The sequence below is a fragment of the Molothrus aeneus genome, chromosome 23 (assembly GCF_037042795.1).
Source record: "Molothrus aeneus isolate 106 chromosome 23, BPBGC_Maene_1.0, whole genome shotgun sequence".
NCBI classification, from domain to species: Eukaryota; Metazoa; Chordata; class Aves; order Passeriformes; family Icteridae; genus Molothrus; species Molothrus aeneus.
Genome location: NC_089668.1, coordinates 1,780,888 through 1,803,308, shown reverse-complemented (window position 1 = coordinate 1,803,308; position 22,421 = coordinate 1,780,888). Strand labels below are relative to the sequence as shown.

Here is a 22,421-nt window from a genome sequence, read left to right as displayed (position 1 = left end):
GCCCCCCGCACGCAGAGCGAGGGGACAAAGCCGGGACTCACCGGGCCAGGGGCCGAATACCTCGGGGAGCTCCGGCAGCCGCGGCAGCGCCCCCGGTGCCACCAAGGGGAGGGTCCCCGGTCCCCACGCCCCCGGGGCCACCTGCGGGTGACGGAGGGGCGGGGGCCGGTGCGGGCGGAGCTCCCGCAGCCCGGCCCCGCCCCGCACAGAAACTTTCCGTCGGCGCCGGGCGCTCGGCGGGAGCCCGGAGCGGGGCCGGGGCCGCAGCCGGAGCCGAGCCGAGCCGAGCCGAGCCGAGCCGAGCCGAGCCGAGCCGAGCCGGGCGGGCCCGGCCCTATGGGCAGCGGCTGCCGGCGGTGCGGGGCGGTGCGGGGCGCTGCCCGCGGCCATGTCCGCCGGGGCTGCACCTGCGGCGGGCGGCGAGCGGGACCCGGAGCGGGGCGGCGGCGGCGGCGGCGGCTCGGAGGGGGCTCCCGGGGATCCCCCCCGGAAGAAGAAGGCCCGGGCGAACTCGCTGCGCCGGGCGTTCAGCTGGCTCCGGGGCCGGCGGCGGCCGCCCAAGGACGGCGGCGGCTCGGGAGGGACGGAGGGAGCAGGTGAGGAGCGGGCGGGGAGGTGGCCACGGTGGCACCCAAGGAGGGGTCACGGTGGTGGCCACGGTGGCACCCAAGGAGGGGTCACGGTGGTGGCCACGGCGGAGGCGGATGAGGAGATTTCAGGGTGCTGCTCAAAGAGGTGTCGAGGTGGTAGTGGCTAAGGAGGATCATGGTGGTGGCCACATTGGGGTTGGAGTGATGGCAAAGTGTTGGGTGGTGGCCAAGGGAGTGGGAGAGGAGGTGTTGGCGCGGTGTTCACAGTGGTGGCCAAGGCAGTGGGTGAGGAGGAATGAGGCTGGTGGCTGTGGAGGGCTCAGGGTGGTGGCTGTGGCCATGGAGGAGTCACAGCAGTGGCCATGGAGGAGGTGGTGAAGGAGAGGTCAAGGTGGTGGCCATGGAGGCCGAGGAGGTGTTAGAGTGGAAGCCAAGGAGGGCCAGGCTGCTGACCCTGGAGGTGGCCAAGGAGGGGTCACCGTGGTGGCTGAACAGGAGTTGAGGTGGCGACCACGGATGTGGCTAAAGAGGGGGCACAGGAGGGGCAGAGGTGGGGTGGAGCTGCTGGCCGTGGTGGCAGCAGTGGGTGAAGGAGGTGGCAGTGGTGGTGGCAGTGGCCATGGTGGCCATGGTGGCCGTGGTGGCCGTGGTGGCAGCAGGATGGATCCGGCAGTCCCTGGCACGATCTGGCGCCGGCCCCGAGGGCTGGTGCCGGTTCACTGGGTAGGTTCTCCTGCGCTGAGTCAGAAGGTCACTGGGGCTGAGGGAAATCTGGAGGGATGCCAGCCCCTGCCACCTCCTCCTCCTCCTCCTCCTGGGCAGGGTGTTTGCGTGCTCCAGGTGTGGCCCTTCCTGTCCCAGATAGGGCCCTCACCCCAGCCCCGTGGTGGCTGCTGCCTCCATTGCCCGCTCACGTCCCCGCCACCTTGGCCAGGACAATCCTGCAGGGAAGCTGCTCTGGGTCCCCTCATCCTGGAGCTGTTTTGGGGATCCAAGGGCTCAGCCAGGGAGCTTTGGCAGAGCCATGGCTGCTGGCTTGTCTGGTCATGCTCCTCTCCTCAGCGCTCCTTTGGCAGTAGTGGATGTCCCAATGAGGGAGGTATCACCCCAAAAACCCGTCCCACCCCACACTGTCGGGGACACCGTCTGTGTCACACCCCTGCCCTCCCTGCAGGCACCTCTGGCAGGGATGTTTTGGCTCTTTTGCCAAGGGAGAGGCCTCTCCTGTGGCACTCAAGCACAGCAGGGTGTCAGCTGGGACTTTCTTCCTCAATTTGCTCCAGGGAGTGAATTTCCAGGCATCCGAGCCTGCATGGTGTGTGGAGAAGCACACAGGGATCTGTGCTAGGACAGGAGTGGCCGTGGAAAGGGAAAGGAGGCTTGGGAGGAGCTGAGATCTCTCCTGGGCTGATCCATCAGATGCTGCTGGTGGTTCCTTCCCAGCCTTCCGTGTGTGGACGCCGCTGCCACAGCCCAGCACTGAAACCTGAGCAGAAAAAACGAGATGTGCTGGAGCATGTGATGTTCCTCCTCACGGCAGAAACGCCCCCAGCAGCTCTGCCAGCCCTTTTTTTCCATTTTTTTTTCCTTCCCCTGAAGTTGTACCGTTCACCAGCTAATCCTCAAAATGCCAAGTCACGGCCTGTCAGGGTCACAGCTCGGGGACCTCGCTGTGGCAGCCAGGGCTCTGTCACTGCACTGCCACCCTGCTGTCCCATCAGATACATCCAGGAGAGCTCTCCTGAGTGCCCACAGCCCGTGCTGGTGATGGAGGGGCCGTTCAGTGCCCCAGCCTCGGGGACTCTTCCCCTCTGTCTGCACTTTTGGGATGGGAGGTGCCCCAAATTCCCTCACACCTCCCCTGGTGCAGCAGCACGGATGTGCAGCGGTTGCAGCTTGCCCGTGTGACTGAATCAGCCTCCCCGTGCAGTTCCAGCACAGAGAGCACGCCAGGAACCCCTCCCTGCTCCAGTGCCTCCGGCTCCGCTGCGCCCTCCAGCACAGCCGGGGTTACCGGCATCCATCCATCCATCCATCCATCCATCCATCCATCCATCCATCCATCCATCCATCCATCCATCCATCCATCCATCCATCCATCCCCGGGATGGGGACGGCGTTTCCCCGGGGGATGGGGCTCAGGATGCCTCAGGAGCATCCCTGGAGGATGCCTCAAGGTGCTGGGCAGGGCTGTGGGAAGGAAGGAGTGTCAGCCCTAGGGGTGTTTTCTGGGGAGCAGCACCAGCCGAGCCTTCCTGCAGCGGGACCGGCTGGGAATTCTTCCAAACATCAGCTGGGAGCTGTGGGAGGGGGAGAGGGGGGAGCTGTGGTGAGCTCTGAGTGCCCTCAGCGTTCCCTGTGTCCGTGTGGTGCCAGGAATGTTGGATCAGGCCCGAGGCCCATCACCCTGCCCTTCCCCAGGTGGGTTTGGGACAGGCCGTGTCTGACCATGCTGGGGTGGGGAGGGTTCCAAGGGATGGGAGAGAGAGAGAGAATTCAGAATTCATCCCAGGGCACGTGGATCATCCTGAGCATCCACCTGCTGTGCTGTGGGTGCTGGTAAGGCTGGCATTGCTCAGCACTGAAAGCAGGCAGGGGGAGGATGAGAACATTCCCACTTTGGATCAATCCCGTGGCTCCCTGGCTATCAGCAATCCCATCTCTGGCTGCCCAAACAGCTGAGCTGTGAGGAAAGGCTCCCTAATCCCCCTCCATCAGCCGCCTCTGGGGGACACCAGCGGCTCTGGGAGCGGGGGTGGCTCCATCCCAGCTGGAATCGCATCCTCTGGATGCTGGGCCCTGTTTGGGTGGATGGGCCCTGCTGGCTGCAGGTGCTGTCCCAGCCCTTCCAGCCGTGTTTATTTCCACAATAGAAATAAAGAGCAGTGCAGAGCAGTGACCGAGCCCCGGGGTGGGAGCTGAGCAGCTGGGCCGTGCCAAGGGTCAAGCAGAGCAGGGATTTGGGGTGCCCGGCTGCTGCCACTCCCTGGGCTGCATTTCTGGGTGCAGAGGTGTGAACACAGCTCTGGGATGAAGGATGAGCTGCTGCTGCTGGGGTCCGGTGCTTTTAGTCTGGTTTTTTTTGGCTGCTGCTTTATCCAGCTTTCACAACATTCCTCTTAATTCCTTGATGAAGTAAAGGAATCGATGTTCCAGAAATATTAAATTAGGGAATTAAGGTTGGCTTTTTTTTTTCCTTTTTTTTTTCCTTTTTTTTTTCCTTTTTTTTTTTGATGCCAGTTTAGTCCAGCAGCAATGATTTCCTGAACCGGGGTGGAGGATAGTGATGTTAAAAATAAAGCTTTCAATGCTCACAGCTGCTTTGTAGCAGCAGCAAGTGCTTGTTGGGACTGGGGATTTGCCATGTGCAGGGTGAGCAGAGGGTGGAGGGGCTGGGCTGTGGTGGGGATCGTGCTCAGTTCCTTCATGGAAAGGGTTTTTAAGCACTGGGAGGCGTTCAAGAAACAGCTGGACGTGGCACTCAGTGCTCTGGGCTGGCTGACAAGGTGGGGTTTGATCACAGGTTGGCTTTGATGATCTTGGAGGGTTTTTCCAACCTTAATAATTCCGCGATTCTGTGCTGGTGCCATTTGATGCCACAGGGTGCACGCGAGCCCTCGGGGAAATGTGGGGCTGAGCTGTGGAATCTCCCTGGACAATTATTTCCTCCATCCTCTGCTGCCACGCAGGGTTTGGTGTAAACACAGTTGAGCTCCGAGGAGAGGGGAGAGGCGTGGGGATTGCTCCGTGTGTGTGTGTGGGAATGAGTTTGTTAATCTGCCAGAGGCACAGAGTGACACTTCAGCAAATGTGAGCAGCAGGAATCCCCTGGCTGGCCTGGCCTGGCACCGGCGAACAAAGAGAGGTGTGTCTGCAACCACAGCTATTCCACCTGGAGACAACTGGGAGGATTTCTCCTGAGAATAACGTTCCGTAAGATCCGATAAAGCGATTTCAGCGGGGTCATGTTTCCCCCGTGGAAGGGAGCTCTGGTTTCATAAGACAATATCATCATTGACTCCAGCCCCGGCAGCGATGGGAACAGAACCCGCTGCAAGGTGAAGAGCTGGGCAAGGATGAAGTGAAAAACCATTTCCCTGCCAAGCAGGAGCCAGAGCCTTGGGCTGGGCGTGCTGTGCATGGATAAAATCCACCTGACCCTGAGCAGGAGCTGCTCTCCCTCCACCTCTGGGGGCTGGAGCTGGACCTGTCATCAGCAGAGCCGGTCTGGACTCCGGCTGGAGCAGGAAATCATTTGAAACCCTTCTGGTTATGTATTTCTGTTAATGATTGGGGATCTCAAGTGGGGTTTTTGCGTTACCTTTGCCTCGCTGAGCTTTACTTCCCCGTGAAGGGAACAAGGGCTGAATTCCTTTCTCATTCAGGCAGCTCAGCTCCTGCTCTGTGTTTGCTGGGAGATGGGGTCAGGTTTAGAAATCTCCAGAAGGAGGGGGTGAAACAGCAGGAGGGATGGACAGAGCACCAGGAGGGACAGATCTGCCCCCTGTGACAGCACAGAGGGGTCCCCATGCCTGGACTGGCCTCTCTGACCGAGGCAATGTGTGACTGTGAAGATCAGATGTGCTTGGGGCAGTCACGCTGTGCTGACCAGATCTGTATCTCATGAACAGCTTCTCTGCTGCTCCAAGCTCTTATCAGAGCTCTCTCAGTGAATCAAACCCGGGATTTCTGGCCTGGAGAAGAGATTCTGCCTGGAATCTCTGGCCCCCAGCTCCCCATGGGAGGCTCAGGGTGTTTCCCCTCCCTCCCCTCCCCTCCCCTTTGGGCTGCACTGAGGTTCTAACACAGAGCAGGGAGCTGGGGTGCTCAGCTGTCTCCAGGCTCCCTGAGCCAGATTTCTGCTCGCAGCAACATCAGCCCTGGCATGCAGGGTCAGAGCAGTGCTGCCCTCAGCTTTCAGCAGCAATGGGGTCCGTGGGGATGCTGGAGCTCCCCATGCTGCTCCCAGCCCCCCAAATCCAGCAGGGACTGAACCGCGAGGCGCAGGTGGAGCTGCAGCTCCCCGTGGCTGTGTTACCCCATCACAGAGAAGCCACTCGGTATTTGTGGCACTCGCGGGGTGCCCGGGGCTGGCTCCTCCCGGAGCTCTGCCGGCACAGCCCGGGCACAGCCCGGGGGCGGCGACGCCTCGGTGGCCGCGTTCGTTCCCTGAGCAAGTGCTGGCACGGAGGGAGGGAGGGAGGGAGGGAGGGAGGGCGTCTGTTTTGGGAGTGGAGGGGGAAGTGTCTCCCTGGATCTGGGGCAGGCTCCAGCCTCTGCTTCTCCCAGGGAGAGAAACACAAGAGCAGCACCGGGAGATTTGTTCTGGGCGGCTGCAGAGGAGCCCCCTGGGGCACTGGGTGGGTCCGTGTTTTGGGATGGGCATCCCAGGGATGCTGGGCAGTGGGAGGAAGCCTCGTCCCAGCCTGGGTGACCAGAGGAGAAATGATGGCACACAGTCACTCTGATCTGCTGCTCGTGTGACCATGGCCTCGTTTCATCCCCGCTGCCCCGAGGTGGAAGGGCTGTCCTGTGAACAGGAGTGGAAAACGGGGAATATTTCCCACTGGATGCCCTCATCTCCTTAACAGCTCCCACAGCAGATGGGGCAGCAAACCCACAGGCCCAGCTGAGTGTGCCCTGGGCACCCAACCAAGCTGCTGAGGAGCTGAACCATCAATATTTCCATTGCTGAGGAGGAGACTGAAGTCCAAAGATTAATTTGGTGCCGATCACCTCGGGAGGTCAGGACAAAGCTGCTGGTTGATCTTTAATTTTTTCCTTTCTTTCTTGCACCACCTCCCCGGTTCTGTGCCTTTCCCACAAAACCCTCCTTCCTATTTATCCCGGCCTTTGATGAATCACCTAAGGAACATAAACATTGCCAGCAGGAATTGCCCACCACTGCCTGCCTGGCTGACCCCTCCCTGCCCTCGCAGCATTTAATGTTCTAATTAAAATCCAGGAGGGAAAAGTGGCCTTCGGGAAGGGGCCGTGGAGGGGCTTGGCCGGCTGATGTGGGCAGATTTTGGAGCAGCAATTCCCGTGGTTTCCCCCTGCCAGCCCTGGCTGCTGCTGCAGCAGGGAGAGGCTGAGGTGCACGGGAGAGGGTAGGAAGGTGCCGGCAGTGTGAGCAAGGCGCTCGTGACTCTCCCCAGAGCCAGGAGTGGCCATGGGGAGGGCGCCGGGGGTTGCCACCCACGCCAGGCTGGCGTGTGGGTGCTCGCCCCAGCTTTGGGCAGCGGCAGGACCCAGCCCGTGGCCTCGGGCGCTTTGCTCCAGCCTTGGTGGTTCTGTCCCGGGCTGGGTGAGGTCTCCCCATCCCCAAATCCCACCGAGGGGGGAGGTTTGTAGCACCTGGAGCTGGGGACAGCCAGGAGCGGGGGCAGCGTGGCGACCTCCGGGGAGCGGCGAGCGCGGCTGGAGGCGAAATCCCCGCGCTGCTCTCGCCCTGCTCGGGGCTCTTTGGCCACCGGGGCGTCTCCCTGAGCCCGCTCAGCCTCTCGGCATCACCCAGGCATCCCCGGCGCAGGGATGGGGCTGGGAGGGTGCTGCGATCCGCCGGCTGATCCCGGCAGGCCCCTCCTCTCTGCCCGCACCATTGGCTCCGGCACGGCCGCCTGCGAGCGAGCGCTCGGCTCCGCCGGGGCCGGGGCGATGGGAGCCGGCGGCTGAGCCGTGGCCGGCCTCGGCTGTCCCTGCACGGCTCGGCTCGGCTCGGCCATGTAGCACCGCGGTGCCCTCCACCCGGCCGCGGTGGAGGCGGCAGCGGCCTCATGGGCAACGCGCACCGCAAGAGGAGCCCGGCGGGCACCAAGCCCGGCTCCTCCTGGCCCTTCGGCCGCGCCGGGAAGCCCAGGGCAGGTAGGAGCCCTGGGGATACCTGGGGACACCTGGGGGACACCTGGGGATGGGGGTCCCCGCTCCGGGAGCTGGAAGGGATCGCTCTGGGAAAGTGGGAAAGTTCTCCTGTTCGGCTGGGATGGGCAGGAGTTGGGGGCCAGGGGAGGTTTCGCTGTGCCCTCCCGGTGCTGGGGGGGCAGGAGCGGCCCCCGAGCCCGGTGTGGGGCTGGGGGAGCCCCCCTGGCTGCGGGCAGGGCTGTGCCGGGAGCAGCCGTGGGCTGGCCGCGCTATCGGCACGGGATCAGCTGGATTAGTGACCGATTTGTTTTCCAAGTGGGATCCCAATCAGTGACTGATTTGTTTTCCAAGTGGGATCCCAGCGCTGCCTTCCTCCTCGGCCCCCCGCTCCCGCCCCGTGCCTCAGCTTCTCTCTCTGTGCCGCGGGGATCCGGGAGTGTTTGCAGGGGCTGCTCCCCCCTCGCTCTGCGCGTCTGTCTCTCTGTCCGTCTGTCCACACACCGATTGCCCCACTGCTTTATACTGCGTCTCTACGGATGCTGGAAAGCCCAGCAGGAAGCAGGGGTTGAGATCTTTTGAGATCTTTCCTGCAGGGAAAGGGTCCCACACCAGGCTGGACCCACTCGCGGCTCAGTGAACCCCGTGGGGTGCCTGGAGAGCTCCCTCCGTGGTCCCCCCATCAGAGCAGGGGGATGCCAGCAGGGAAGGTCTCTCACAGTAACACCGTCCCCATCCCGGGCTTGCTGACTGTCCCAGTGGTGTCATTAAACTGTCCCCGTGTCCCCAGCCCAGCCCGAGGCAAGGAGCAGCCTTGGTGGGTGCGTGGGCAGGAGCACAGGAGCAGCTTAGCAGGACCCAGGGGTAACTGGGGCTTTTCCCCCACCAGCCCTGTGGGATCCTTGGCCCTGCTGTCCCTCCTGCCCTGTTTCCCTTTGCGGGCAGGTGTGAGAGCCCAGGGTGAACAGGGCCTGGAGTCAACTCTGCACAGGCCTGGGGACAAAACCATCGGAGCAAAACCATCCCAGAGGTGGGGCCGGCCATGGGGAGACCCCGCAGGTGCACAGGGAGAGGGAGCAGGAATGTCCTGGCTGCGAAATCCGCTCAGTGCTTGGGGAAACTGAGGCAGGAGGTCACACATCAGCCATGGCCGTGCTGGGACAGCGCCTCCTTCACTGCAGGCTCTCCACACCCTCCTCTGGGCGGCTGCAGGCTCCTCTGGTCGCGCTCTCCGTGCAGGAAGGGCTCGGTGCCATTGGCCAGGCTGGGCTGGAGCTGCGATCCCCGGCACATCCTCGCCCTTTCCACGTGCCATTCCTGCCCAGACCTCCATCTCCTCTCCACCCCCGACAGCCTTGGCTGTCCCTTGTCAATCCCGAGCCCTGCTCCACCCGGGATGCCCTGGAACGGGCGGGATGTGGGACTGGCACAGCCGGGGCAGACCCCGGCAGGCGAGGGCTGCCTCTGGGGCCGAAGGCCGTGGGGTGGAAGGTGCTGAGAAAACATGGGGCGAGTTGTGTTTGTTCTCTGCCACGGCTCCATGGCAACGGCGCGGCGGCCACAAAGCCAAAGAATTTGCATTGTGTCGCTTCAGCGTTTCGGAGGGCGCAGCCGGGATCACCGGCTGGGGGCTGGGTGTGCCGGGCCCCGCCGCCGCTGCCCTCTCCCCCTGCACGACCCTGGGTGCCTCTGGATTTCGGGCTGGGGAATTATTGCATATGGCGGGCGGCTGGACCAGTGTCCCCAGTTCCTGCCTCTTTGGTGACTGGAAATTAATTTGGCCCTGCCGTGCCCGGTGTTGGCACACCAGCCCTGGGCAGGCACTGGCAGGAGGTTTTGTGCTTGTGCCATGTGTGCAGAGGTGTGGGTGCTGAGGGTGACACCCAAGCCTTTGGGTGCTGAGGGGACAGAGCGGGGGTCCCCAGGGGCAGGGTGGGCACGGCCGAGGGCTCCGGGGTGGCTCTGACGCTGAGCCCACCCAAACTCTGCCCAGCGGTGCCAAACGCACGCACCCCGTGCCCACCTCCCCATGCCACAGCGGGGCCTGGCTCGCTCCGGGGGCATCCCCAGCCTCTCGCCCATGCTGGGGAAGGTCCTTGAGCCCCAGGGAGACCGGAGCCTCTTATCGCCTCCTTATCGGGACTCCCCGCCGGGCCCTGCTGAGTCAGGGCGCAGGAACGTGGCTGCGGGCCAGGCTGCGCCCCGCGGAGTCAGCGGCCATGGAGCTCTGGGTGTGGGGTCACCCCGCACCCGCCTCCCCTCGGTGGCAGCTGGGGTGGCTCGCAGGGAAAAAAAAAAAACAACCATGAAATTGTTTGATTTGGAAGGGACCTTGAAGCTCATCGCGTTCCACTCCACGGGCAGGGACATCTTCCATTATCCCAGGCTGCTCCAGCCTGGCCTGGAACACTTCCAGGGATGGGGTATCCGAATGCCCCAGGGTTTCCTGTGGCTGTGAACGCCCCCAGCAGCAGCAGCAGCAGCAGCAGCAGCAGCCGTGGAGCCCCTCGGCAGTGCCGGCTCCTGCGGGGCAGCTCCAGGGTGGGCTGAGCAGCTCTGAGCTCTGCCCGTGCCAGCGCCACGCTGGGCCGGCTCCGCAAACACCCGGGGGGCGGATGAGAGCAGGGCCCGGTCCCGGCGGGGGACACAAATGCGAGATTTACACAGGCGCTTCCTCCAGCCAGCATCCCGCTGTGTCCGGGACACCGAGCCCTTCCCGGTGCCCCTCCTGCTCCCGGGGCAGGGCAGGAGCGATCCGCGGCTGTCCCGGGCAGGCAGCTCGGCTCTGACACGCCGTGCCTGCCGTGCCGTGCCGGGCCGTGCCGTGCCTGCCGTGCCATGCCGTGCCCTGCCGCCTTGGCACCTGCTCTGTGCCTCTGGGTTATCCCCCGCCCCGTCTTGGTGGCAGCTCCTCTCCGTGTCCGTCCCCATGGGAGGATCGGCACCTCCGCAGCTTTCCCTGGAAAAGCCCCGCGGGGTTGGGAGCTGCTTGCAAGGACGGGGGATCCGTGCACGGAAAAAAACCTGCAACGTCTTGTCCTTAATCCGTCTGCCGGGCTGGCTCCTGCGGGGAGCCAGGTGCCTGCTGTGACAGGCAACGCCTCTGCCGCGGCAAGAGCACCCGGTGCCCTGCAAACACCGGCACGGGCCGGCACAGCCAGCCCGGAGCACCGGAGGGGCTGCAGACACCGAGGGGAGGCCATCAGGAGCGATGAAGCTCTGGGGAATGGAAGGAGGAGGTGTTGGTGGCCCGCCCCTGGTCACAGCGCCACCGGTGTCACCCTCTGTGTCCCCTTCCCTCTCCCGCCCTGCGCTCCCCAGCTGGGATGTTCCCGCCCGGATCCGGCTCCTGCTCCTGCCTGGGGAACGCTGTTATTTACCTTCAAACCTGTTTGGTGGCTTCTCCGGGGTGGGGACGTGGTGGGCTGGAGGCTCTGCAGGGATGAGGCACAGCCGGGCACTGGGGGGGCCCTGCCCCAGGAGCCCCTCTGGTCTGCTACCCGCGTCTGGGATAACTCAGGGAGCAGGGGACACTCTGTGCCACCTCAGGGCTGGCTGTGGGGCACCGTGGGACAGCAGCGAGGTCAGGGCCCGTTGCACAACCCCGAGCGCTCCTGTCACGACAGGAGCCGTGGCTGGAGGCGACTGGAGCCACGGCTCTGCTCCAAGTGGGATTTCACCCTGCACCAGCTCCTTCTCCAGGCCCTGCTGGCTCACCGAGGTGACACCAAGCAGCTTTCTGCACTGAGATTTAGAGGAAGAAAAAAACAATCCAAGTTTGTTTTCCCAGTTGAAATTAATTTTAGTTCAGGCTCTGCGTGGGATCGTGTTTGAGAGCCGAGCCAGCAGCAGGGATGGGGTGGTGTTTATTTGCTTGCTGGAGATGTTTTCCTGGCTGGAGCGGCCCCCAGGTGTGGCCCAGGGCAGGCTGGCAGCAGGGGCTGTGTAGCCAGAGCCACTGTCAATATTATTGTGCTCTCACCCTGCCTGGAGAGCTCAGGGTCCCCCAGGGTGTTCCAGGGCGTGGATGCTGTGCTGAGACAAGGGTTTGAGAAACAGATTCGTTGCCTTTAGGGGCTCCCAGACACCCTAAAGAGTTCAAGGTTGCAAAGGCAGCAGAGGGACAGGATGCTGGAGCAGAAGGGCTGGATAAGATCCCTTCCAAATCAGAATATTCTGTGATACTGGAGCAGAGCTCCATCAGGGTCCAGCCATGTCCTGACAGCTCCATGGAGCTCTGAGGAATGGGGTCCATGGTGCACCCCACTGCTGTTATCAAGCAGAGCAGTCCCCAGGCCTGGATGGGGGAGGCCCATCCAGGGCCCCCAGAGAGGTGGGAGAGCCCCAGCCCCGTGGACCAGGGGGGCTTCTGGCTGCTCGGGCTGCCGGGAGAAGGCGCTGAGAGCAGGACTCGGGTCCCCTTGGGGACCTCGCAGCCCCTTCCCGCCCGCCTGGCAGCTCCCCCTCCTCCCCATTTTTGGGCGGTGAGTCAGTGGCGGTGGAGGGGCGGGCAGGAGCCGCGGCTGCCGCCGCAGGACCCGCGGAGCAGGCAAGTCGGGGCAGTGCCGAGCAGGCAGAGATGGATGTTTGCAGCCCAGCCCGGCCAAACCTGCTGCTCGCAGGAGGCACAGGCCTGCCGAGGAGGGGGACAGGAGATGGGATTTTCTCCCCTGGCTCTCTCCAGGCGAAGAGCAGCAGAGTGAGAGCTGGGCCAGCACCGAGTTCTGCTTGCAGCATCGGGCTGGGCGGCCCTGGCCGTGCTCCCGTGGGGTCTCAGCCCTTGTGGAGCCCATTCCCACTCTGGAACCTCCAGCCTGTCTCAGGCAGGGTGCTTGGGGGTCCCTGTGCCTCCCTGGGCCTTGCTCCGGGGATGCTCTGCTCCCTCAGCAGCAGGTACCAGCTCCCAGCTGGGGAGCCCATCCTTGAGGAGTGCCTGCCTCCTTATCTGGGAGAACCCCGCTGCCACGTGTGGCCCAGGCACGTGTGTCAGCCCAGCCCGGAGGGCACGGGGAGATCCGGGCTGCACCAAGGAATGCACAGGGGCCGGGACACCGGCTGCAGCCGGGCGTGTTGCTACCGGCAGCGGCTGCAGCTGCAGCGGCTTCCCCAGCCCGCCGGGACCCCTTTCCCTGCTGCATTCCCCCCGTTTCCAGCAGCTTTCACCGTGTGTTGACAGAGCCGGGGTGAGGCTGGCCGGGTGAGGATGATGAGGTAGCGAAGGTCACAGGGAGTGGGAGAAGCGGAGCTGCCACGAGGCTCCTCCGTGCCTGGGCAGCGTCGGGCCCTGGCTCAGCCCTGGATTTTCTTCTGGGAGGTTGCAGCTCCTCCTCAGCGGTGTCACACTGGAGAGGGACACGTCTCCATCAGTGAGGGATGTTCTCCAGGTCCTCTGCGTGGGCAATGGGCCACAGGCAGGGAGGTGGAGCAGGGCCAGCCTGGCTGCCAGCACCTGGAATGTCCTCAGAGCCCTGGAAGGAGCTTCCACCTGGGCTGCCATCAGCAGATCCACGGGGCTGAGCTCAGCTGTGCCTGGGCCCTGCAGCAGCAGCTCAGGAGGGGCTGTGTCCCTTTACTGGGGGTGCTCCTGGTGCCATGGAGGGGGTCCTGTTGCAGTCCCTGGTGCCATGGAGGGGGTCCTGTTGCAATCCTTGGTGCTATGGAGGGGGTCCTGTTGCAGTCCGTGGTGCCATGGAGGGGGTCCTGCTGCAGTCCCTGGTGCCATGGAGGGGGTCCTGTTGCAGTCCGTGGTGCCATGGAGGGGGTCCTGTTGCAGTCCGTGGTGCCATGGAGGGGGTCCTGCTGCAGTCCCTGGTGCCATGGAGGGGGTCCTGTTGCAGTCCGTGGTGCCATGGAGGGGGTCCTGTTGCAATCCTTGGTGCTATGGAGGGGGTCCTGTTGCAGTCCCTGGTGCCATGGAGGGGGTCCTGTTGCAGTCCCTGGTGCCATGGAGGGGGTCCTGTTGCAGTCCCATCCCTGTGGGCAGAGCTGGAAGGCTGGACCCTGACCTGTGGAGCCAGGAGCAGTGTCCCTGACAGCTGCCACCACCCCTGGCCCTCTCTGGGCTCAGGCTGCCCAGAGCAGAGGGCAGGGCTCAGCTCAGCATGTGGCTGCCTGCTTTGTGCATCCTCAGCCCTTTAATTATGTCCCTTTTCCACTTGTGCTGTGAAAAGAGGTGGGGAGCATCTGCCCACCCCCACCTTCTGGGGGTCGTGTGGGCAGCAGGGCCCATCCTGCCTGTGGGCAGGAGAAGGTGCTGGCTCAGGCACAGCCAGGGAGCTGCTGCTGTTTGGGGCCATGGCCATGCTGGAATTCCAGGGAAGAAATCCTCACTGAGCCCAGAGCTGCCTGGCTGGGGAGACAGAGATGTCCTTCACAAGGTCAAACTGTCCCTTGGGCTGCACAGGCACTGCTGGGACCCTGCACTGGGTGAGCCCACCCTGCATCGTGCTGGAACAGACCCTGGCACAGCCCGTGGGGAGCTGCAGGGTAGGGACAGAGGGTTTGGCACAAGGACACGGCTGCCTGCTGGGTAAACACTGGGTGCTGTTCACTTTTTGGGGTAAAACCCCTGTAAATGAGGGGGATGGAGCTCCCAGAGGTGCTGGGCACCCACTGCCCTCCATGGTGGGGACAGTGACCGGCAGTGCCAGGGCAGTGCCACTGTGTGACCACGTGGCATTTCTGCCCCAGCTTTCACCTGCCTCCGCAGCAGCAGCTGGAGCTACTGGTTAGACTGGTCCCAGAGCTGGTTTTCCCCCGGTGCTGCCAGCCCTTGTGACCGTGACGTGGCCCTGTCCCTAAGGACAAACAGCCTTGGCCCTGTCCTGTGTTCCTGCCTGGAATGGGGCTCTCCTGGCAGGGTCCTGGGGGCACTGGGGACAGGCTGGGATGGGGAATGTCACCCTGCTGCCTGTGCTGTGTCATAGCCAAGGTGCAAAAGCCTCCCAGTTCCTCCCAGTTGGCTGCACTGGTGTGGAAGGGAGCGACTGGTTTGTGCCCAGCAGGGTCCTGGGGAGTCCCGAGGGTCCAAGAGGGAGGAGTAGGGGAAATGCTGGCCCCGAGCCTGGAAGAACAGATCCCTGTGGTCTGTGCCGTGCGTGGGAGGAGGCGGGAGGGCCGGGGGCCAGAGGAGGGGCCCCCTCTTCCCTTCTCCCGCGGCCGCGGAGCGCGGTGGGCGCAGCTGGGACTGTCCCCTCCTGCCGGGGACTGTCCCCTCCTGCCACCGCGCAGCCGTCCCCGGCTCAGGCTGCTCCCTGCTCGCGAGCAGCTGCGGCGGAGCCTCTTCGCCTGGCCGAGCATCCTCGCGCCCGTGCGGATGAGGACGGAGGGAGGGAGCCGGGGGCCGCCGGCATCCGCCCCGCCGGTACACGCCGGGTGAGAGCAGCCCCAGCACAAGAGGCTGAGCATCCTCGGGGGGCTGCGGAGCCCCCCCGTTCCCTGGGGACCAGACCCTCTTCCCCCGGCCACCATGGTGGTTTTCATGGGCAGGAACCTCTCCTCGCTCCTGGCTTTCTTCAAGAAGAAGGGTGAGTGAGCAGCGGGCAGGGAGGGAGGCAGGGAGCAGAGCCTTGTCCTTACACAACCCCTGCCCGCCGGGACCCCCCGGCCCGGGATGCTCGCCCACCCGCAGCGGGCAGGGGCGCTGCCATCCCCGGGGGAGAGCAGCGAAGGTCACCCCCGCCCTGGCCTCTCCCGGCGCGGAGTTACCGGAATAAATCACTGCGCTCCTCTCCCCAGCACGTCTGGGGGGTGTCAGGAGAGGGGCTGCCGAAACTGGGGGAGAAAAGCGGATGAGGGACGTGATGCTGGGGGGGCTGTGGGTGTTTTGTGTCCCCTGCAGGGATTTTGCACCGGCACAGGGGATCGGTGTGGCAGCCGTGCCGGGCGGGCCGTGCCCCCGTGCCCGCTCGCAGCGCCGGTGTTGGCGGAGGCAGAGGCCGGCATGGCGGCAGGGCGGGAGGCTCCATTGTTCCAGGCCTGCTCCTTTGTGTGCTGGAGACACAGCACGGCTGCCTCGCTGCCTGCCTGGGCTGGCCCTTGGCGATGCAGGGACACGGGGGGCACGGGGGACGAGGGGTGGTGTGTGCTGCTGGCGATGTGAGCAGCAGGTGCCCCTGGCCCCGGGGTGCCAGCCCCGACGGTTTCCTGCGCTCGCCCTTCCCTTCCTCAAGATTGTTTTTGGTTTTTTTCTGGGCAGGAAGAGTTTGAGGCTTCGCTCAGGCATGGAGCAGGCAGGGCTGTGCCACGGTGCTGCAGTGCCAGGGCTGGGTGATGCCAGGGTAGCCCCTGGGTACTGGTGGTGGTTGTGGGGAGGGGGCTGCCAGGCTGGGACTGGAGGCTCTGTGCTGCCCCAGGCGTGGCTGATGGGGTGTTCAGCATCCAGCAGGGTTTGCAGCAAGGATTTGGCTCCTCTGGGACCTCTACCCCTGGATGTGCCTCAGTTTCCCTCTCCTGTGCAGTTCCCAGCCTGCCAGGGCATGGGGGGAGTCCCTGCTCTTGGGGTGATGAGCAAAGCCTGGGAATGATGCAATGCTCCGAAGGGAAAGTCATCCTCATGCTCATTCCCTCCACATTTAATCCCCTGCTGTGCTGCCCCTTCCCTGCTCGGCTCCCCCCAGCCCCACACAATTCAGGGGTGAATAACGAGGTCCTGTTACCTTGTTAGCTCCTAACGAAGGCACTGGGGGAGGAGGGTGGTCCCACAATCCCAGGGAGAAAAGCAGCAGAGACATCCTGACTCCAGAATATCGACCGGAATGGGATGGGATTTCTCTCGGTGTTCCCAGCGCCCGTTTTGGAGCTGAGCGGGATAACATCACCCCAGGGTGGCTGTCACCACCCGGTGCTGTCCCCTGTGGGTTGGGTGGCAGCGTGGCCATGTCCCCCCGGCCCAGCTGACCCTGCTGTCCCCACAGGTGCTGCCAAGGGCGAGGGTGAGAAGCGGCTGAGCGTGCAGTACACGGCGGGCCAGGAATGTCCCGACAACGTCTTCTTCCCCAGCACGCGGCCCCCGCACCTGGAGGAGCTGCACAACCAGGCCCAGCAGGGGCTGAAGTCCCTGCAGCACCAGGGTAGGTGCCCCCAGCTCCAGGGTGGCCTTGGGGACACGGCGGAAGGGCTGGCCCCAGCTCCTGGCTGGCCGGTGGTGTGGGCGGCGCACGGGGCTGAGCAGAGTCCAGTGCTGGTGGCTGGGCTGTGCAGGGGGCACTGCCAGCTCAGCAGCTGCTTCCTTCGGATCCCCTGGAGGGATTCACCTTCTGTCTTCCCTCCACAGAGAAGCAGAAACAGACCAAAAGTGCCTGGGACCACGGGGACACCAGCAGCCTCCAGGTGAGCCCTGCCAAGTGGCCCTCCTGGGGGTGAGGGGACACAGGGGGGCTCTTCTGTCCTCTCTGGGTGGTGTTTGGGGGCAGGACCATGTCCAGGGGGGTTGTGGGGCTGGAACTGGCCGTGTGTCCCTTGGCATTGTCCCTTTTGCCGCATGAGGAGCTGTTTTCCTCATCCTCAGCCTTGGCACGTCCTGCTCTGCCCTGTGGGGCTCTGCCATGGCCCCCCCTGTGCCTGCATCCCCCTGTCCCTTCCCCACTGGTGTCCCCTGGGAGCCCTGACTGAGGAAGAGTGACCTGGCGGCACATGGGGACTGTTGGCCATACCCAGCCTGGTGCCCCTGCCCCTCCCTGGCTGCTGACGAGGGGAAACTCCCCCTCCTTTGGCTGAGCTTTGGCAATCCCTGGGCTCTGACCCCGCTGCCAGTGCCTCACCCTGTTTGTGTTTGCTCAAGCTGCTGCCTCTGGTTGGCTCTCAGCCCCTCTAACCCCTTGGAAGTGGGGGACTGGGAACCCCAGGATGGGCAGAGCCACAGGGGCAGTGAAGTTAACTTCAGGTTAACTCTGAAGTGTCTCTTCCCAACCTCTGCCTGTGCCAGGGCTGCTTTGGAGGGATGGGGAAACAGCACGGGGCTGTGTCCAGGGAGTGCTGGGGATCCTCCCTGTCCCTGTCCCACACCCCTCTCCCAGCCATGGCAGCCCTCCAGCCCTGGGCTCTGGGGCACCGCAGGGCTGGGAGCACCCACGGAGTCATTTTGGGCTTGGCATGGGGGCAGCTCCTTCAGGTGCTCCTTGCACACTCCAGCCCCCTCTCTCCTGCCCTCGGGGGGGGCTGCAGAGCCATGCAGGGTCCCAGGGGCTGCTCCCAGCCCTGCTCCTGGTGGGAGGACTCTGGATGCCGGCGTGGCTGACTCAGCCTTTGGCCCTCGGAAGAGCTTTTGTCTCGCTGCAGAGTCAGTTCGCGGCGGGGAAGGGGCCTGGCCGGGGCTGGGGCAGCTCTGTCCCCACAGCCCGGGCTCTGCTGAGCCCTCTGTGTCCCCACAGTCCTGTGCATCCTCGGAGGATGACAGCCTGTCCTTCCGGAGCCGGGCAGCCTCCTGTGCCACGGACAGCGCCTCTGAGGATGCGCTCTCCATCCGCTCCGAGATGATCCAGCGCAAAGGTACCCGGCTGGGCTGTGCCAGGGGGCTGCCAGGGGGGCTGGGGAGTGGGGCAGGGAGCTGGGCTCTGCCCTGGTGTGCCCACGAGCCAGCACAGGGATTTGGGGGCCCTTGGGAGAGATGAGAGCAGCTCTGGCTGAGTCAGAGCGTTGGGGCTGGGTGAGGGGGATGGACGGACAGACAGACAGTGTCTCCTCCCTGCTCAGACTGTTCAGTTGGTGCCTGTTCCAGTGCCTCAGCCTGGCTTAGCCCAGAGCACCTCTGGCAGTGGGAAGTGCTGGGGATACTGGGGACACTGGGGACACTCTGGCCAGGGCCTCCCCCACACCAGCTGGACCCTCTCACACCTCTTGCAGGTTCCACCTTCCGACCACACGACTCCTTTCCCAAATCCTCAGAGAGGGCTGGCAAGAAGAGGAAGGAGAGGAGGACGACAGTGCTGGGCATCCCCCAGCACGTCCATAGGGAGCTGGGTAAGCTTTGGGGGAGCAAGGGGGGATTTTTAGGATCTGTTTGCTTTCCCTTGGCATCACACTGAGGTCATCTCTCCCTGCTCCCAGGTCTCAGGAACAGCCATGGAGCCAAGGGACATCCTGAGGTGGATGGGCGAGGGCCAGCAGGCTGTGGGGACAGCCAGGCAGTGCAGCCCCTGCTGAACGGGGGGCAGGTGTCGGGTGATGCCATCCGCATCCCCACCATCGACGGGAAGCTGCAGCCCCTGCCCGCAGCCGGCGGAGCCCGCGTCTGCCTGGGAGTGCTGGAGGAGGCTGATGCAGCCCTGCAGAAGCACATCAACAGGGTTTACTACGATGACAGCTTGCTGGGGAGGAAGACAGCAGCCAAACTGTCACCCATGGTGAGGCCGAAGTCGCTGGCCGTGCCGGGCATGACCACCTACGCCAACCCCCCGGAGATGCTGGTGGGCCCCGTCATGTCCATCTCGCCCCAGGGCACCTACATGTCCAAGATCATCCCCAACGCCATCCTGCCGCCCATGGTGGACGTGGTGGCCCTGACGAGCAGCAGCGTGCGGACGCTGAGCCGCTGCAGCCTCGTGTCGTCCAGCCCGGCCTCGGTGCGCTCCCTGTCCCGCTTCTCGGAGCGCGGCCCCCGCAGCCGTGAGCCCTCCTCCTCCAGCGACAACTGGAGCCACTCGCAGTCCACGGAGACCATCGTGTCCAACAGCTCCACCATCTCCTCCCAGGGTGGCTGTGACCACCGGCAGCCCGAGGCGGGGCCGCACGGTGAGGCAGACGCAGCAGCTCGCTCTGACACCGACCAAATCAGCATCTACAGCTCCACCAGCTTCGCCAGCTCCTGCTCCAAGCCTGCTGCCAGCCTCGCTCCCACAGCCCCTGGGCTCCTGGGCGTGGGCAGCGGCCGTGCATCCCCTGCCTACAGCACGAGCAGCCAGGCGGAGGGCTCGGACACGGCCAGCCTGGCCAGCGAGCGCTCCTCCACCCGCAGCGTGTCCCTCAGGAAGATGAAGAAGCCCCCGGCCCCTCCCCGCAGGACCTACTCGCTGCACCAGAAGGCTGACGGGGAGCCCAAGGTGCTGGGGCTGCCCCCCAGGCCCGAGCGGCGGCCCCAGCGGGAGAGCAGCGCGCCCTGGTCCCCGCGCCCCGAGCCCTTCAGCCCCACGGGGGAGGATGAGGTGTTCTCCCCAGCGCTGAGCGAGACCAGCAGCCTCCGCTCCGAGAGCCTGGCCGGAGCCAGCTCCCCCGAGGCCCCTCGGGGCCGGCCCGGGGTGACGGTGGTGCTGAGGGAGCCCCAAGCTCAGGCCAAGTGGAGCTGCCCCGATGGCTCTGACCGCACCATGTCCCCCTCCAGCGGCTACTCCAGCCAGAGCGGGACGCCCACACTGCCCACCAAGGGCTTGGGACCCCCGGCTGTGTCGCCGGGCAAGTCTCAGCCCCAGAAGCCAGACCGGGTCTGCTCCCTGCAGTCGCCTGCGCTCTCCGTGTCCTCCTCCCTCACCTCCATCTCCTCCTCAGCCTCGGACCCGACCCCCCCCGAGGTGCCGACCACTCGCTCAGACCGGTTCATCATCCCACCGCACCCCAAGGTTCCTGCTCCCTTCTCCCCGCCACCCACCAAGCCCCAGCAGCCCCCGGCCCCCGCCGGCCCCCTGCAGCCCTTACAAACCCCCCCAGCGCCCAGCACTGCCGGCCAGGAGACCTCGGCCAAGCCCAGCAGCAAATCCCCACCGCCATCACCGCCGCCTGCCTACCACCCGCCTCCCCCGCCGGCCAAGAAGGTGGAGGGGAGCCCCCAGAGCAGCAGTGAGCCCCCCGCCGACACCGCCTGGCCCCCGCCACCACCGCCGACCCCCGAGGAGCACGACCTGTCCATGGCAGACTTCCCCCCTCCGGAAGAATCCTATCTCTGCAGCCTGCCCGAGGCCACCTCGGCCCCGGCGGACGGGCAGACGGCGACACCGAGCCCGGGGGCTGCTTCTTCACCATCTCAGCAGCAAGAGCCACCCACCGGGGCTCCACAGCCTCCACACCCCGCCGAGCCCCTTCCCACGGCCCCCGTGCCCCCGCCACCGCCGCCGCCTCTCCCGCCGCCCTCGGCTCCGGCCCTGCCGCCCCAAATCAGCCTTAAGAAGGCGGCCAACGGCCCCCGGGCGGAGGCCAAGAAGGAGCCGGTGTCGCGGAGCAAGAGTGGCCCGGCGGCCAAGGAGGATGCCAGCCTGCCCATCGTCACCCCCTCGCTGCTGCAGATGGTGCGGCTGCGCTCCGTCAGCGTGGAGCCCGCGGCCGGGGCCGGAGCAGGGGCCGCGGCCGGGCCCGAGGAGCGTCCGGCCCCTCAGAAGCCCGTCCGGCGCTCCCTGTCCAACCGGCAGCCGCCTCCCGCCCAAGACGCGGTGCCTTCCAAGCAGCTCCACCACGCCGTGCACCTCAAGGCCGCCGCCTTGGCCTCCGCAGAGGCCGCGGAGAAGCCGCCGGGCGGCCGAGCGGCCCAGCCCGGCCCTGAGGGCCCCGCCGGGGATGGGCAGCTGTCCCCCAGGAGCAAATCGCCGGCCTCCACCGCCAGCTTCATCTTCGCCAAGAGCTCCAGGAAGCTGGTGATCGAGACGGCCTCGTCCCCCGAGGCACAGGCCGACCTGAAGAGGAACTTGGTGGCCGAGCTGATGAATTTCTCGGGGCAGCGCTCGGCAGCCCCGGCTGCTGCCGCCCCGCAGGGCCCCGGGAAGGCGCAAACCCAGAGGAAACCCGGCAAGATCCCCCCTCCAGTAGCCAAGAAGCCTTCGCTGGGCTCGGGGCCGGCTCCTTCCCCGAAGGCACCGGGGGCAGAGGTGTTGGACGGGGATGCCAAGGTGGAGGAGAGCAGGACTAAGAGCGAGCTGGCAAGGACAGAGGGCAGGAATGGCGCGGAGCCGCCGGCTCAGAGCCTCCCTGCACAAGGTACGTGGGGTGGGAGCCACGGGATGATGCTGCTGGAGGTTCAGCCTCGCTGCTCAGCATCCTGAGCTATGCATTCCCAAGGGATAAATTGGACACCCAGCACGGCTCCTGGGTTGTGTTCCAGCTGGGAAGCACTGGGACGGCAGGGACGGAGCCTGGTAGGGCTGTGGGAAGCTGGGATTTGGGGTGGCTGATGGGCTCTTTCCTCCTGCTTTGCAGACAGACGGGGAGAGATGGCCTGAAGGATGACACTGCAGGACTGGAGCCCCCACGGACAGGAATCCAAATCTCTCAGGGACCTGGGCAGGTCAACGGACGAGTGTGGAACTGGCAACTAACTTAATACAGGAAGCAAACAGCCTTAGCCTCCACGGCCTTGATGATATTTATGCAAAAATGGTGTTGGTTTCACTTTCCTAAGTACTACAGCTTTATTTTGCTTTTTTTTTTACTGGACTCGAGGCCCGTGCCCAGAGCCAGCACCTCCTCCCTGCTAAGCTGATGCTCGGTGTGGGTGTGTGGAGCTGAGCAGCCACACCCAGAGGAGTTTGGGGGCCAAAGACATCGGAGCTGGGGCCGAAGATGCTGGAGCTGGAGCCACTGCTGCTGGCCAGGCAGGCCCACGAGGAATGGAAGCACTTTGGACAAAGAATGGGAAGGCTTTGGCCACGACAGCACCTGGGGAGATGAAAACAGGAACAGGAGGGGATGGAGGTGCTGGTGGGGAAGGATCAGGGCTTTGGCTCTTGATGGAAAGGCCAGAGGGGCTCGTGGTCAGCACTGGCTCTGGCCACTCACCACTGCCCAACAGGAGGAAGGGCCTGGCTGCCCCTTGAGCTGGCCCTGGGCTCTGGGGTAGAGCCTTGATTCTGTTTCTGTAAACTCGGGTCACATTTTGATTTCTTTGATTGTAAAAAAAAACGAAACAAAAACCAAACAAAACAACAAACCCAACCAAACCAAACCAAAAGCAACTGACCCTCTGCCGCCGAGTAGCTGCTCAGAGCTCTGTACCTGGCTGGTAAAAATGATGACCGAAGCTTGCTGCCTCCTGTTCTTCCTGGCTTATGGTTGCAG

The 22,421-nt window shown here is 64.6% G+C and overlaps 1 protein-coding gene across 3 annotated transcripts; it reads left to right on the top strand.

The window, feature by feature from the left end:
- Positions 1–388: 388 nt before the first annotated feature.
- NHSL3 (NHS like 3) lies at positions 389–22,383 on the top strand. Of its 3 annotated transcripts, none has more exons than XM_066564758.1 (7): positions 389–596; positions 16,364–16,519; positions 16,723–16,778; positions 17,819–17,936; positions 18,291–18,407; positions 18,495–21,344; positions 21,564–22,383. In XM_066564758.1, exons 1-7 carry the CDS (start codon positions 389–391, stop codon positions 21,584–21,586), a joined length of 3,528 nt encoding a protein of 1,175 aa, XP_066420855.1. In that variant the 3' UTR covers positions 21,587–22,383. The 3 variants fall into 3 exon arrangements, with proteins under 3 accessions (XP_066420855.1, XP_066420856.1, XP_066420857.1); XM_066564759.1 differs by lacking the exon at positions 389–596 and adding an exon at positions 7,263–7,454; XM_066564760.1 differs by lacking the exon at positions 389–596 and adding an exon at positions 14,733–14,974.
- Positions 22,384–22,421: the final 38 nt, after the last annotated feature.

What these genes read in the sequence shown, in the direction of transcription:
- NHSL3 (XM_066564758.1), top strand. Translation starts at nt 389, where the DNA reads ATGTCCGCCGGGGCTGCACCTGCGGCGGGCGGCGAGCGGGACCCGGAG. An exon ending in GAAGTCCCTGCAGCACCAGG is followed by an intron (nt 16,520 to 16,722) that starts GTAGGTGCCCCC and finishes TTCCCTCCACAG; the next exon opens with AGAAGCAGAAACAGACCAAA. An exon ending in GGGACACCAGCAGCCTCCAG is followed by an intron (nt 16,779 to 17,818) that starts GTGAGCCCTGCC and finishes GTGTCCCCACAG; the next exon opens with TCCTGTGCATCCTCGGAGGA.